The sequence below is a fragment of the Triticum dicoccoides genome, chromosome 7A, assembly GCF_002162155.2.
Source record: "Triticum dicoccoides isolate Atlit2015 ecotype Zavitan chromosome 7A, WEW_v2.0, whole genome shotgun sequence".
In the NCBI taxonomy this organism is placed as follows: domain Eukaryota; kingdom Viridiplantae; phylum Streptophyta; class Magnoliopsida; order Poales; family Poaceae; genus Triticum; species Triticum dicoccoides.
In genome coordinates this window covers 703,624,360-703,639,869 of record NC_041392.1, presented here as the reverse complement: position 1 = coordinate 703,639,869, position 15,510 = coordinate 703,624,360, and the positions used below count along the sequence as shown (strand labels likewise).

The window sequence follows — 15,510 nt, the reverse complement described above, 5'->3', positions numbered from 1 at the left end:
CGGCCCTAGGGGCGATCTAGTTTCCAGCCACGCCCCTAGGTGTCGGCCCGAAGACGTTATAAATTCAAACTTGATATTTCCCGCTAGCCAAAAAAACGCCACAAGTACGGTGATCAGCGGCTACCACATAGTTCGACGATCACCATGCCACAGTTCGGCGATCAATCACTCAAAAGTTCGGCGCTCAAAAGGAAGGATGCGTAGGCAATGCATCAAACGAGCGGCGTTGTCCTCCGACGTCGGACTGGCGGGAGTCGGCGTGCGCGGGCTGGTCGGCGTCGGCGCAGCTTCTGTGCTGGGCGTCGTGGAGGCATCATCGCTCGGGCTTGGTGGCGGTGTTGGGGTCGGCGTGGGTCCATTTTATCGTCTTGCGCATCAAACCCGAGGGAAGCGGCGGCCGCGGCCAAGCCGCTCGTGATAATGTCGTACACGTCGGCTTTCGTCGCATCGGGGTTGCCGAAATGCGATGATGAGGATTGCGAGAAGTGCAGGGCGACACGGCGAAGCGGCGGCATCGGGGAGGCAGTGTAAGCTGGCAGCGAGTAGGTGTACGGGGGGTAACGTGGGTGAGGGCGTGCGCTGGGCGGGGTGGCCTTGCGGAAAAGTGATGTTGGGGTTGAACCCACCGTGCGCGCCGCTATCGGCGTAGCCAGCGAGGGCGCGCACCCCCAGGGTTGTGGCGACGGCGAGAAGCCGGCCGACGACCCGACGCTCTACTTGCTCCAGGCTTGCGGGCCGTGGCCGCCGGGTGGATTCATCATCCCCGCGCAAGACGCCTCTGCCTGCTCCGTCGCGCGAGCCGCCTCTGCCTGCTCAGCGGCCACGTCCCGGGCCCTCTTGGCATTGAACCCGTTCCGCCGGTCGGTGGTGACAGCGCCTCCCAGCGCTGAACCTCTGCCTTCCAGTCGGCGTTCGACATGTCCGATGGTTTTGCCGGCGGCGCCCTCGGCTTCCTCTGCTTCGACTGGATGGCGCCGGCACCGGCACCGGCGCAAGGGGCCGTATACTTCTTCGGCGGCATGGCGGCCGGATGGAGGGGAGATGGAAGAGAATGGCATGAGAAGAGGGCCACAAGGGAAGAATGGAGGGAAAGGGGGGAGGAAGCGGGGGATCGGCAGGAAAAAGGGTCGTTTCTCGCTGATAGAGCGGACCCACGCGCCTTTTCGCCTCGGCCGGCGCCCCTGGACGCCCTCCGAGGGTTTGGGTTTGGCTCGGGCTCGCCGGCTGTTATTTTGGCCCAAACCGGCGGTAAACAAGCCCATGAGGGCGCGACTGGACTGATTTTTCGGCGCCGACCCTAAAAAAGGAGGCCCTGGAGGGCATGTTGGGGGCGCGAGTGGAGATGCTCTAAAGACGTGCTCCGCAGCCACTGCCTCATCGCTGATGGTCGGCGCTTAAACCAACAGACGCACATCGTAACATACCCGTGGGACGAGAGCGCCCCATGCCTGAGCCTGCTGGGAGGCAACCGGCCAAGCCGCCACCGTAAGAACCGCACCATCACAATGTCACCGCCTCCACTGGCCACTTCAAAGGCGTCCGACCGTCGCCCAAGCTGCCCGCACTGCGTCTGAGCTTGCGCCTCCCGTCAAATGTCTGGAATCATATCAGGCTAATGTTCTAAACTATGGAGTATCTATCTAGCATGCTATTATAATGACTTCTGTAGTGTTCCTTCCTTTTGCCCAAATTTGCTTTCAGAGTGCCAATGTTCTGATCTATGGAGTATGTGTCTATTATGCTATTATTATTACTATGGATGGCGTTGTTCAGTCTTGGTGATGCTCTTTGAGTGAAGGAATTCTTTTGTCTGACAGGAATGCACTTCATCATTTCCTTAAAAATTACCCATTGCATTTTTAGTTGTAGAAATTTTATTTTGGATCTGCTCCTCCAAAAGCCGTAACTCCTAAAGTAATGCCTGTTATTAGTTAACACAATTTTGTGTATGCTTGTTACTTCAGTACTACTCCCTGTGACTGAAGAAAGGACCTTGGTACTTTGGTCCTGAGTAGGGAGTATTGCATGGGCCTCTCTTTCCTGTTTTTTTTACACAGGGCTTTCCGTTTTTCGGGTACAAACAAGTTGAAGATGAGCAAGGTTTTTGGTAAATGTGTTGGTTAATGCTAGTTTTTTGCCATGATAAAGAATTTTTCCTTTGTGTGTTTAACTCGTGCATTAGATTACAAGAAAAATCCTAAGATTTCAGCGATGATACCGATTTCCAGAGCAGAAGTCGAAGAACAAACTAAAGAACATACTATAAAATGTCGTTTTACTTCCTTTGTGTGTCTTTTGGTACATGCTATTCTTCATGTGTCGTTTTACTTCTTTTGGTACATGTGTTACTGTAAAATGATGAACAAGTAAAGAACATACTATGATCACTTGCCCTGCACACCATTGCGTTCATCACTCCTGCTGCACGATAAGCTTGGATGTATCCAGGGAGCCCAGCCTCACAGCACACTCGATGCTTTCGTCTAGAATCTCCTCCACCCCATACTTGTACCTGAAGCCCAGCTCCCCAAGCTTGTTGCTCTCAGGTTGCACCCTCGCTACCTCATCAGCCCTGGCACCAATTCAGCTAGTCAGTCGATTGCAGCAACACAACACATCATCACTGATGTCATCGAATATCAGGAGAAGTTCGCGATGAATCAATGGATCCAGAGATCGATAAAAAATATACCCCCTCTGTAACTTTTTATAAGACATTTTTATCTTTGATTTTTTGCAGGGGAAGAATTCAGGGCTTACTCTCTGAGGAGATCTAGATGGGGGTACTTGCTGCCGTAGTGGTCCAGGATGTCATGGATTGTCGGGTAGGCGGCGGAGCAGAGGAACCGGCCAGCGATGGATGGCTGCTCCATGCAGAAGACAAGCGCGGCGCAGGCATCGTCGACGTGCACTAGTGACACTGAGCCCAACAGCCTCTGTGCAATCCTCGGTAGCATGAAGTAGGGCTCTTGCTTGGTCACCGGTGCCACCGCACTCTGAATTGTTTCCGGGAGGCGGCTGAGGATTGTGTCCCCCGCGACGAGGCCCAAGGGAATTGTGACCACCTCAAACGCCGGGCTCTCGCCATCGTTGTACCTGAGGAGCTCCTTCTCTGACAGGACCTTTGACTCTATGTACTTCTGCAGATGAGGACCCAACAATGTCACCATGATGACGTTGCTATGAATTTGTTCTTCTGTCGGTGCTAAGATTGGCATTTTGCATCTGACGTACAGATCATGAACCCATGCTGGTTTGAAGGACAATATCACTACTACTTACATCGAAGTGCGTGTTACGGAGAGGGTAATCGACGTCCAGAGCAGTCCAACAAGATTCAGAGATGAAATCCCTGTACACCGCAGAGGCGGCGGTGGAGGACTTTGTCAGCGGCGAAGCGGCCGACACCGATGCAGTGTGGATGACGCGCTTCACCGTCTTAGATTCCGCGCATAGCCGGAGGATGACGCGCACCGCGTCCACGGCGGCTTCCGCCGACGTCTTGTACTGCCAGTCAGAATGGTAGTAAAATGACCTGATCAACATCGGCTAGCTGGACTCTGAATTCTGAGACTGTATTTGTACACAGCCGTATCCTCACGAAACAGGCTTTCGCCGCGCTTTATATGCATAGAACAATTCAAGGATGATTCAGCTGGTGATCAGCGGCCGGTTATTGAATGAATACTGCAGTCGATCGAATCTATCCGCGCTACAAGCCTACGGCCACAAATAGCAAATCGAATTGCGGGATTCGAGTTTGAGTTTGAGTTTCAGTTTGACTGACCTTGGATGCGGCGGCCTCGTGCGCGAAGAGGGTGGCGACGAGGAAGACGAACTGGCAGCCGGCGATGGCCGGCGCGAAGCTGGCGGCGTCGTAGAGGTCGGCCTCGAACAGCACCAGCCGCTCCGGCGGCGCGGCGCCGGGGACGAGCCGCCGCAGCAGCCCCGCTTTCCCCTCGTCCCCTGCCACAAAAACCAGATCGGATCAGCCCGGCGGCGCCAGAGTCGACGAATCGCAGCTAGAAATCACATCACCAACGCTATGGCAGAGCTAATTAATCGAGCGCGCTTACCGATGCTCCGCAGGGTGGCGTGAACGGTGTACCCTGCCTCGAGCAGCTTTCTGACGAGCCATGAGCCGATGAACCCGGCGCCACCGGTGACGCACACCCGGACGCCGCGCCCGCCCGAGCTGTTCCCCTCTTCCGCCATTGCTGCCGCCTGACGGGGTCGAGATGAAGTGAGGAAGAGGAGCTGGGCCGGCGCTTCCGGCACTTCTTGGCCATTTTTATGCCGCGACGGAGAAGACCAACGAGGGAAGAGGGGTTTGACTGTTGACCGCGAGAGAGAAGAATAACTTGTGAAAAAGGTCCACATAACCCCAAAGTTTCACGAATCGACTGCTTAACCCCCTGAACTACAAAACCAGGCGTTTAACCCCCTCATGTTTCCAAAACTCAGACAAATCCCCCCCTAAGTCTAATTTAGGTGGTTTCTATAGGTGGTGCTTACGTGGCAATTTATAATAGTCAAAGAAAAATTATGCCTTCCCACCTGCGGTGGCCCGCGCTCCGCCACCACCGACTTACACAGAAAGAAGCATTAGTTGTAATAAGACCTCCCCCAATGCAAAGGTGCTTAGATGAGGTGCTAAGCATATTAAATGCCTTAGCAACTCAAGTCCACAATGCAAAGGTGATAAGTTTTTGGGTGCTAAGCATCATGCATTTAATTTGTTGTAGACTCAGAACTGTGCTTCCACCTAGGTACACGTGCTTAGCACCATTTTTTCCTGGGGTCACCATACTACTCTCTCTCTTCTTAACTAGCATATGCCACATCATATATTTTTTACTTAGTTGACAATCTTAGCACCTGTACAAGGTGAAGCATTGGGAGAAGCCTAATAGCGAGAGATTTTAGATATTTTTGAGTCTGAACCTTGGCCCTATGTCCACCTCAGCATTCCCCTACCGTTGACTTATGCCATGTTGGCAAAACCACGTGTTGAAACTGCTTATAGCAGGGTGAGGGGGTTATGTGTCTGTTTTAGAAACATGAAGGGGTTAAATACCTGGTTTTGTAGTTGAGGGATTTAAGTGGCCGATTCCTGACAGTTCAGGGGGTTATGTGGTCTTTTTTCAATAACTTTTTGTTTTCTTTTGGAAAACAAGGACAAAGGCCACCGAAAAAAGACCAAGCCATAAGGAATAAAAGTATAATAAAAGTATATTTCTTCCTATCTTCACGAGTGGGTTGATTGGTTCTGTGGTAGATTTGCTCTCTTTCAAACAGGTTCTAGTCCCGTTTGATAAAATACAATAAACCAAAGTACACGATCGAAAGACACAAGATTGTGAGAAGACCCTCCTTTCCTATTCATAACAGACAACACATCGAAGTCGCCGTGTGAGACGTACGTACGGGAAACAAATCACCCTAGTCGCTCTCGCGTGCGGCTGGGCGAAACCCTAGCCACCACCGCCTGCTTGTCCTCCCTGCCCCCCTTTCCACGCCACTGAAAAAGGGTGTCGTTGGGCGAAGCTCGGCTGGAGTCGGCGGAGGCAGGGCCCCTCATCCCTCCTCCACTGGTGGCTATGACGTGGGACTTGGCAAGCGGGCAGGTAGCGCGACGCTGTCGCAGGGCGTTGCAGCGGCATCTCGAACAACCAGGCCTTAGGCGCCGCGGTGTGTGGACACGACGGCGGCTGTGTGGCGAAGGTGGCGGGGCGACTGGTGCCAGTTCCGTCAGATTTGGCGCTTGGAGTCACGGGTTGTGGACAGCGAGGGCCGGTGTTCTCCGTCATGGGGCGATGGTGTTGGCGTGGCGGAGGCCGCGGTGTGGTGGCGGTCCTTGTGCTCTCATATCGCATCACGTCAATGATCTGCATGATCGGTCCTCCTCGATCTGGCCATCGACGTGTTCCAGAACTACTGCCAAAGATCTTGCCCAAGGATATCTAGATCGAATAGTATCCGGTCGTGCGCGTCCATATCAACCTACATGGCTCCAGGAGGGCTCAGCGCAAAGCTCTGTTATTTGTTGACACCATGGGACATGCATGCATATCGATTTCCATGGCACAAGCAGGGCGGAGAAACTCTTGATAGCTAAGATCAGAGGATCAGTAACGCGGAGTGGGCCTTGAAGGCGATGGAGTTAGCCAGGTGTTTGATAACTTTCAGTAGCAACAGTGTCAAGTGGGGGCGGCAATACATGAGGATTTCATTTTTGGTGGTGCTCCTTGGGTGCCGAGTCGTGACTTTCAGTGTGAAAACCTAAGGTCTGGCCTTCATTGGTTGTGCCTCACAATTGCCTTGTTGAAAGTATTGTTTTGAGAGTTCGGTCTTTCTCCAGGGTGAAAACCTATGATCTTGGATAGGGCGACGACGATGCTTGTGCATTGTTTCCTTCTTGAAGACGTCGCTTTTGGAGGCGTTTTATATTTTCGGGTGTTGTCCTTGCTGGTGGTTGTGCGATGATGCTGAGATGAGTTGATCACTTTGGTGAGGCCATTTTTTCCCTTTCTTTTTTGTTTTCTTTTTGGGTTGTGTTCATCCTGGATGTCTCGGTGACTTCTTATTGGTGCAGAAACTGGGTGTAATTGATATCTCCATGATATTAATATATTCCCCTTGAAAAACAAAGCAAATCTGAAGTTACAATATGAAACATAGATCGATAATACATTGTCGTGGCCCGATGGACGACGCTTGAGCTCCATGACAATGCCTCCAGGAGGGTGACAGTGTCAAGCGTCCCGCTGCAGAATCCATAGAGATGGATTTTCTCCCGGAGGCCTGGTACGGGGAAGAGATCCACGACAACGTCCTCATAAGGATAGTGGCACCCATGGGCGCCGGCGCTAGTGCCAAAGCGCGAAGCTTTCGCTCGGGAACTCACCAACACCACCATGAGACACCTAGATCACCATTGCGACAAAGACCGGCTCGTCCAAACCAGGGCATCGCCATTTCTGCTGGAAGAGAGAAGGTCAAAGCCCCTGCCGCTACTCCCCTCGCCACCCTCATGATCAAGTGTTGAAGGAACCACCACCACAGTGGAGTTTGCTCGAGAGACAATCGGGTAGCCCATCGACCGGGGCTGCCGTCCCAGCATCCAAAGACAAACCCATCACTGACGCCATAACATGTAGATCTACAGAAAAATATTTTAAAGAAGGTGATGGTAATACAAGACATTTTTCATCTGAAAGCCAGTGGAAGTAAGACGAAAAACTACATTTCCTCTCCTTTTGCTGATGAGGTTGAATTAGAGTAAGAGACTGATCTTATTGAACACATAACTTTACAAAAAAATATTTGGCCCCGCTGAGATCACCTCCATTAGACTTGATGGTATTGAGTGTTCTCAGTTCAATGAGGGTGGCAGGAAGATGCTGACTAAGAAATTGTCTTTGGATGACATTTTTGTGGCTATCTTTGGAAAGAAGCATAATAATGCAGTTTTCCCTGATGTTCTTCCAATTGTTTTTTTCATGAATTTTGAAAGATCAAGTTCAACCTGCTGGATCTTATCAATGATTTCCATTCTGGCAACTTGGGCCTTGAGAGATTGAATCATGGCATTATTGCCCTGATTCCCAAGGTTCCAGATGCAAATGTCATTCAGAAATTCAGACCATTTTGTCTGCTAAATGTGTGCTATAAGATTATTACAAAAATATTAGCAAACATACTCGGTCTTGTGATTGGTTAAGTTGTCTGTGATTCCCAAACTGCTTTCATCAAGAACAGATACTCGGTCTGGTGATTGGTTAAGAAAATGCCAGATGATCCTGTAGCAATTATCTTCAGTTTCCGTCATTATCTCACCAAAGAGAAACCAAGGTAGCGGAAGCATGGATGAGGGAGTCGCGAAGATCGAAAGGACGATGCTGGATATCATGAACAGAGCACATGGGCGGATCCTGGTTTTAGCGAGTTCCTTTTTCTGTGGTTCTTTGTAAAACATTGGTAGTTTCTTTAATGAAAATCGACGAGGTGTGATCGTTCTTTCAAAAAAAATGATATTTATGAAAACATGCATGTATGCGAACATGATATAGTACAAAACAAACGGATCATAACATTGATCAAAACACTTGCAAGTTGCATCCGAACCCAAATCCACTTATGAATATAGAATAAAGAAACATGTGGATTAACAACCCCGGTCCTGACATTTATGATCGTTCAAGAGCAACATGGTAATTTGCAGAATGCAGTCTGCTAGCCTCACGGAGGATTACGGATGTAATCTGCAACCTCTGGATCTTTTCTCCTTCCCTTCCTTTGAATGCATGGATCGATTGTGCGCAATCAATCATACACGATCCAAGAATAGAACGGCGTTTACCTTCCGAAAATCGAGCCGCGCGACGACGGGGACGTCAGAAATGGAAGATGCCGGAGCACTTGCGCTTGAACCACCGGAGCCCCCGGCGGAGCGAGGCCTTCACCTTCCCCTTCACCGCGTACGCCTTGTACCCCGCCACCCGCCGCCGCCGCTTCATCTCTGGGTCGTTGAAGCAGCACGTGCTGACCCTGGGCACAGTGCCGCGTCGTTTCGTGGTGGCCGGCGGCGGACTGGGGAACGGGATCGGTAGTGCCATGGCGAAACCCGACAGATTAGATCGGCGGGAGGGATTCTTGGAGGCGGGGTCCGGCGGCAAGGACGGCCGGACCGGAAGGAGTCTTCCCGGGATTGGCGATGGAGGCCGGCTAGGGAGAAAACAGAAATGGCAGACTGGGGGGAAGGAGTAATTTGGAGTATCTCGTCTATTTTCCACATGCACCGTGAGGATACTCGGGCGTTGCTACTTTAAGGGAATGCATGTTCCAAATGATGAACATAAATTCATCAAGCATCAAGGAAAACAAACGCACAGTGGTCAAGCCAGAAAAACAGTACTCACTGAAAGCCATATAAAACCTATATAGCTAAAAATGATTGTTTTCCGAAAGTTTCATCGATGGTTAAGTCAAATTTGAAATAAAATAGAATTCTGAAAACATAATAGCATTGGCCATGTTTGGAAAAATTGAAGGTAAAAATGATTGGACAAACTTCCGATGCACGAGCCACGCCAAATTGAGCTCAGATGCCGCCGTCCACCTGCCCGCGCCCATTTGATGCCTAGTCGTGCCGCCCTGCCCCACGCGTCCGGCTGGTTCCACGACATAACACTGCCCCATCCGCCCACTTAAGCTTGTCGCCGCGCGGGATTGCCCCGGGCTAATGGCTGGGCCGAATAGAGAGAAGGAAGAAATGACCCAATAACAAGTGGCCCCTACATGTCAATAGATCTATTTGGAGTTAGTGTGTTAGAGCAACTCCAATGGTTCCCTTAAAAAGCATTCCCTAAAACAAGTTTTGCGACTTCCCATAAGTTTTAGGGAAAGTTTTCTTGGAGCAACTTTTGTTAGTTCAGGTAAACTTCTTGCCCTAATTGTTTTTTTTATTTTCATTAAACCAATTTTTTATTATTCCTCTAGGGCCCGTTGGTAAGTGCTGGCCGCCACCGGCGGCCGGCAGCGCGGGCGCGTGGTGCCACCGGCAAGGGCCATGTTTGGTGGTGTAGCAGGCGAGGAGGGGGCATGAGCGGCGGCGGCGGCGGCGCCACCTCCTCCCGGTGTGGTGGTGGCGGTGCGTCATGGCAGCGCAGCGGCGTGGCGTCCTTCCAGTGTGGTGGCGCGGCGGTGGTGGTGCGATGTCGCGGCACGATGGCGTTGTGGCATGGGTAGCAGCGGCATGGCGGCACTCCGGCGAGTTTCCGGTGGGACGGCAGCGTTCGCTAGGCCGCGCGTGGAAGTTTCGTGACGGTTATCTTCCCTCAAAAAAGATATGGGATGGCCATTTCCTGTAAATCAGCGGGGAGAAAGGACTTCTTTTACGGGGTCCTCTAAAGATAAAAGACAGTTTACAGAAACTATAGAAGAGGTTTTTCTGCCCCAACTTTCTGTAAATGGCGGTTATTTTATAGATATGGATCTGTTGGAGTTACTCTTAAGGATTTGCTACAACACGTCCTCTAAAAGCATCTCGAGAAGTTCCCCAATAAATTATCCCTAATAAGAGGTTATTGGAGTTGTCCTAATATTTTTTTATGGTTGTTGTTCATCCCCAATATGCACCTGAGATACGGGGTTGTATGGCGCAGCCAGGCTTAAATTAAGTCTGTAAACCTCAAACGGACCAACCTACTCGAGGCTTCAAATAGTCTGCCAACCGATCGCCCTCAGAATGCATATGTCTTCACAAATAATCTTGTAACCAGAGGATTCACTACCTCTCTCCTGTATCTCGCACCAGTACGTGGTTCCCAACAATTTCCCTAGAAGCACCTTGAATCAATCTCCCCGGAATCATCCAAAAAACTGAGAGAGTTCTCGTTGTGAGTCGATGAACTCATCTTCAACTGTGATTAGAAGGGAGGGTACAGAACGAAACTAACCTTGGGATGGCGATGTATTGCGTGAATCGCAGGTCTCCCCCGGGAGCCGGCTGCCGTCCAATTTCTTCATGCACGCTTGCGGGCTCGTCCCTCTGCTCCCTGCCGCGTCTGGTGGACGGTGCGGCCATGTCGCACCACCACGCGGGATAGTGCCAGGGACTAGGTGCCGGCAAGCCCTAGGATTTCAGCAGGGAAAAGAAAGGGGTAATCGTCGGCGAGTGCGTGAAGCAGAAGGATGAAATGCTCTCTGTTTATTGATTCCACCCACAACGGTACAAGATATACAAATGGAGCCATAGCAAGAGGCCCAATAGAAGTGGCACGCAGGCCCGGACCTGGCTCGGATCCTAAATACAAGGACTACATGTACATAACAGATAAATACATACATCACAAGTTAACACGTGACTGGGGAGAAAATAGTTTTTTACCCCTTTCTATTCGGTGGTGGGACCCCTATACACAAATTTGGAATCACACACATTGTGGAGATGCTGTTAAATTGGATGCCGATGCCAAATTCCTTTGTAAACTGTAATGCGGAAATTCGACAGCAACACACGTACGTGTGCACCCTGACTACTCCGCTTGGCGGTTTGCATCTCTTTACTTAAACTAACCTTTCCGTAATGAAGATACTAATAGAAAGTTTGAATTCTTCTTTCCGTAATGAAGATACTAATAGAAAGTTTGAATTCTTTTACTGCCGCAAACATTGGCATCAAGACCGGGCTTGCTTGACGATATACTATACTGTATGATTCACGAGCGCTACGGCCAACACACACGCACACAGATTGGACAGCGAACATAGTCCATGAGGTGACATTCATGTAGCTAAACTAGGTTTGTCACATCGGTATATTCATCAGAGATGCCCCTAATTAAGTGCCAATGACGCTGCGTTGGGACTTAGCAGGGTTGTCTGTACTTATACTATATACGGCATCCACCCGCTGGAATAGTGGAGCTAGCTAGGGCCTAGGGCCACACCCACATCACTTGTGTAAGCATCGACATACGTAACCATATACTATGCTGAATGCCTATTAATTAGCTAACCAGACATGCAACTCGTGAGCTATTTCTCTAGCTAGCTACCTTGATTTTGTACCCATCTGCCTCCGCACACCAACGGATCGGCCACTCGGTATCCACGCTCGTTTATATATACATCGCCTTCGACTGCTCGTATATTCATCCCAATTCCTGGAGAAGATAGTCGAGTAGAAGTGTAGAACTACTCCCTCCGTTCCAAATTACTTATCTTTGATTTGTCTAAATACGGAGGTATCTAGCACTAAAATGAGTCTAGATACGGGATGTATCTAGACAAATCCAAGACAAGTAATTCGGAACGGAGGGAGCAGCAGCTAAGCTAGGAGAGATGGTGGCAATGGAAGGAGCTGTGGGTGCGTGGGCATGGTGGCTGGGCCTCCTGTTCGGCGCCATCCCGCTGCTCTGCCTCACCGTGTGGCATTCCACCGACGCATGGTACTGCGCCGCCTTCGCTCTCAAACACGGCGGCCGTGGTAGCAATGGCATCCGCCGGCGCCTCCCGCCCGGCCACATGGGCGTCCCCTTTCTGGGAGAGACGCTCTCGCTGCTCTGGTACTTCAAGCTGGCACGCCGCCCGGACGACTTCATCGGCGCCAAGAAGGCCGCGTACGGCAACGGGGCCGGGATCTACAGGACGCACCTGTTCGGCTCCCCCAGCATCATCGCCTGCTCGCCGGCGGCCAACAAGTTCGTGCTCCAGTCAGCCGAAAGCTTCGGCATCCGCTGACCGGTGCCGGAGCTCGTCGGCATCACGTCGGTGGTGAACGTGGAAGGCAGCAGCCACGCCAGACTCCGCGGGTTCATCCTCGCCGCCATCAACCGGCCCAGCTCGCTCCAGACCATCGCCACCGTTGTGCAACCGCGTGTCGTAGCGGCGCTGCGAACGTGGGCGGATAAGGGTACCATCGTCGCCGCCACAGAGATTAAAAAGGTAATTTTTCGACAGAATTAAGCCAAGCATGTATACCTTTTTAGAATTGCCAAAACACTAGTCACTTTTTTGTTTGGTGGTGTTCATAGTAATAACGTCTAGGAATTTAGGTGAAGTTTCAGTCACATTTTTTTATGCAGTTGCGCTTTTATTTTGTGCAATTGCACTTTGTTCTTTCTGCCGCAGTTGCACTTTCACCTTTAAGTTTTTTGTTTGTTGAAATTGCACTTTTTTGTGCAACTTTAATACATTTTTTTGGTGTAACTAGAACAATGCCCATGCGTTGCAACGGGATATAAATATTCTAGTACGTTAGCATGTGATTTATCTGTCAATAATAATGCGATTGTATAAATAAGTGTTCATCAAATTCTGCCCGTGAATTATCTTATATTTTGATTAGAAGTTTGGTAAGTAAATTAAAATGGAATTGGTTCAGAAGGTATGTAAACTAAGGTGATTGATTATCATATATACGGAAGGTTGGACGAAGGGGTGGTGGGAAGAAAGGTGAAATGGGAACCTTACGTTCTTTTTAAGTAGTACAGATTGCACTTTTGCCTGCGCAACAATATTTTTATTAGTGTAATAACTGTACTTTTGAGGGGTGCAAAAACTGACTAAAAAATTGAAAATTGTTATTCACCTGGGCTCTAGACACTTGCATAGTTAATTTAGGCACAATTTACCTTTTCTAAACTATATTTGTTTTGTTTATTTTATAATTAGTTGTAAAAGGAAAAACCTATTAGCGTATTTTCAAAAACAAACAAACTAGTTGAGCATATAATACTATCATAATTAATCCAGTGCAACACTAAACCCAAGTTTGATAAATCAATGGGGGTGCAGGTGACGTTTGCCAACATCTGCAAGATGTTCATAAGCATGGAGCCATCGCCTTTGACAGCCAAGATCGATCTGTGGTTCGGCGACTTGCTTCATGGTCTGAGGGCATACCCCTTTGATTTTCCAGGGACAGCATCTCACCGTGCTCGAAAGGTATTTTGCTCGCTCCTTTTTGCATGTTTCTCGAAGTGTATATCTCTTATTCCACCAAAACAAATGCGTACTTAATTACTTATTTGTAAGTTAACGATTCTGGCTGTCATTCTTTCACCAGTACAGGCTGGGTAGGTCATGCATTCAAAAAATATGTGTAACTTTGATATGAGAAATGTGCAACTACATCAACTCTTGGAGTTCCATACAATCTTTTGTGCAATTCTGGACCCCTTAATGCGGAATTTGGTCTCATTCCTCTGAGGAATTTAATGGTATGCAGAGTCGCCGGAAGCTAGACGCGATCTTCCGAGAGGAGCTGGAGGCAAGGAAGAAGGTGAACAAGCAATGCGATGATCTAATGGGCGGTCTGATGCAGATGAAGGACGAGCAGGGAAAGAAGTTGAGTAATGAGGAGGTGGTGGATAACATTGTTTCCCTTGTCATCGCTGGCTACGAGTCCACTACCATCGCCATCATGTGGGCTGTCTACCACCTCGCAAAATCCCCCGTCATCCTTGCCAAGCTTCGAGAGGAGAATATAGCGATGAGCAAAAGCAAAGGTGGGTCGACGTCGACGAGTTTGATGATCACCCACACCGACATCCCAAAGATGAAGTACACGGCCAAGGTGGTGGAGGAGACAATTCGGATGGCCAACATCGCCCCCATGGTCCACCGCGTGGCAAACAGGGACGTGGACTACCGCGGCTATACCATACCGAAGGGCTGGGCTGTGCTGGTATGGTTGAGATCCTTGCACACTGATCCCAATTACTACGAGGATCCCCTCTCCTTCAATCCTAACAGATGGGATGTAAGTAGACTATCTAAAATAGTGGCTTGCTTCAATTTTTTGTCTTATTTAGTTATCTGAGCTCAGTTAACCACCTAAGCAACTACATTTGGAGCAGTTTTTCCTTTGGGCAGTCTCTGGAAAGACAAAATCATGCCTCCGAGATTCTAAAAATATATCCCACAAAAAGATATTTAAGAAATATAAAATTTTCATAAAAGTAAGTTACACTTTGCAGTATGTGCTTGTGAATTGTGCTTACAAAATACGACCATTGACTATTTAAGTAAAACTAAATAAATTAACTACATTACCTTTTTTACACCATTTCCAAAAATGGGCTTTTGTCCAAACAAAAGGGTTGTGTGTATACCTGGCCATGGGAAGCCCGACCTGGCCCGAAAAAGCCCGACCCGGCCCGGTCCAACGTTGCTCCTGGGCCGGGCTTGGGCCTAGATTTTGAGTCCGATGGCCGGGCTGGGCCCAGGCCCGTTGTTTTTGCACTTTCCTGAAGGTTGGGCCGGGCCAGCCCGGAGCCCGACGGGCTTTTACGTGTTCGGGCCAAGCTCGGGCCTAGAAAACAGGCCCGATGGTCGGGCCGGGCCGGGCCCGGGTTTTTTGCGTCGGGCTTGGCTAGGCCCGGCCCAAGGTATGGCCAGGTATAGTTGTGTGCATAAAACTCACACCACATATCCTACATACATTTTTTTACTTTGTAGAAAAAAATTAGAAGCAGTTTTTTTTTGAATTACAGAAACTACCTAGGGATGAAGTAATGAACTATGTGATAGTCTAAGAGGAATATGTAAGCCCAACAAATATTTGAGTAAAAGAAAATCAAACTAATAGTTTATGAGGTAATGGCTAGGAAGAAATCAAAGGATGAACGTATGAATGCAGGAACCGGCTAAGGCAGGAACATACCAGGTGTTTGGAGGTGGCCCTAGGATCTGCGCAGGCAACATGCTTGCCAGGCTACAGGTCACCATCATCCTGCATCATCTCTGCGTCGGCTACGAGTGAGTAGAATACTAGCTCTGTTTAGCTTAAGTAATTACCTAGCTAAGTCAGGATGCAAAGAAGATATTGATTTGTACTAATTGTTTTAGATGGGAGTTACTCAATCCTAATGCGGAGATCAATTACCTTCCACACCCAAGGCCAGTGGATGGTGCAGCCATGGCCTTTCGTAAGCTTAGCACATGATCACACGATCAATTGAAATCTGGTCAAATAAACCAGTCTATTTTAGTGCATGTGTG

The 15,510-nt window shown here is 49.4% G+C and overlaps 1 protein-coding gene and 1 pseudogene across 1 annotated transcript; one reads left to right on the top strand and one right to left on the bottom strand.

Annotated features, from left to right (window-relative positions):
• Window positions 1-1,868: 1,868 nt before the first annotated feature.
• LOC119330875 (putative anthocyanidin reductase) lies at window positions 1,869-4,287 on the bottom strand. Its single transcript, XM_037604003.1, has 5 exons — window positions 4,077-4,287; window positions 3,788-3,966; window positions 3,283-3,507; window positions 2,761-3,140; window positions 1,869-2,572 (listed from the first exon to the last, which is right to left on the bottom strand). The coding sequence occupies exons 1-5, from the start codon at window positions 4,213-4,215 to the stop codon at window positions 2,413-2,415; spliced, it is 1,083 nt and encodes a 360-aa protein (XP_037459900.1). The 5' UTR covers window positions 4,216-4,287; the 3' UTR covers window positions 1,869-2,412.
• Window positions 4,288-11,856: 7,569 nt separating this feature from the next.
• LOC119328910 lies at window positions 11,857-15,454 on the top strand (annotated as a pseudogene).
• Window positions 15,455-15,510: the final 56 nt, after the last annotated feature.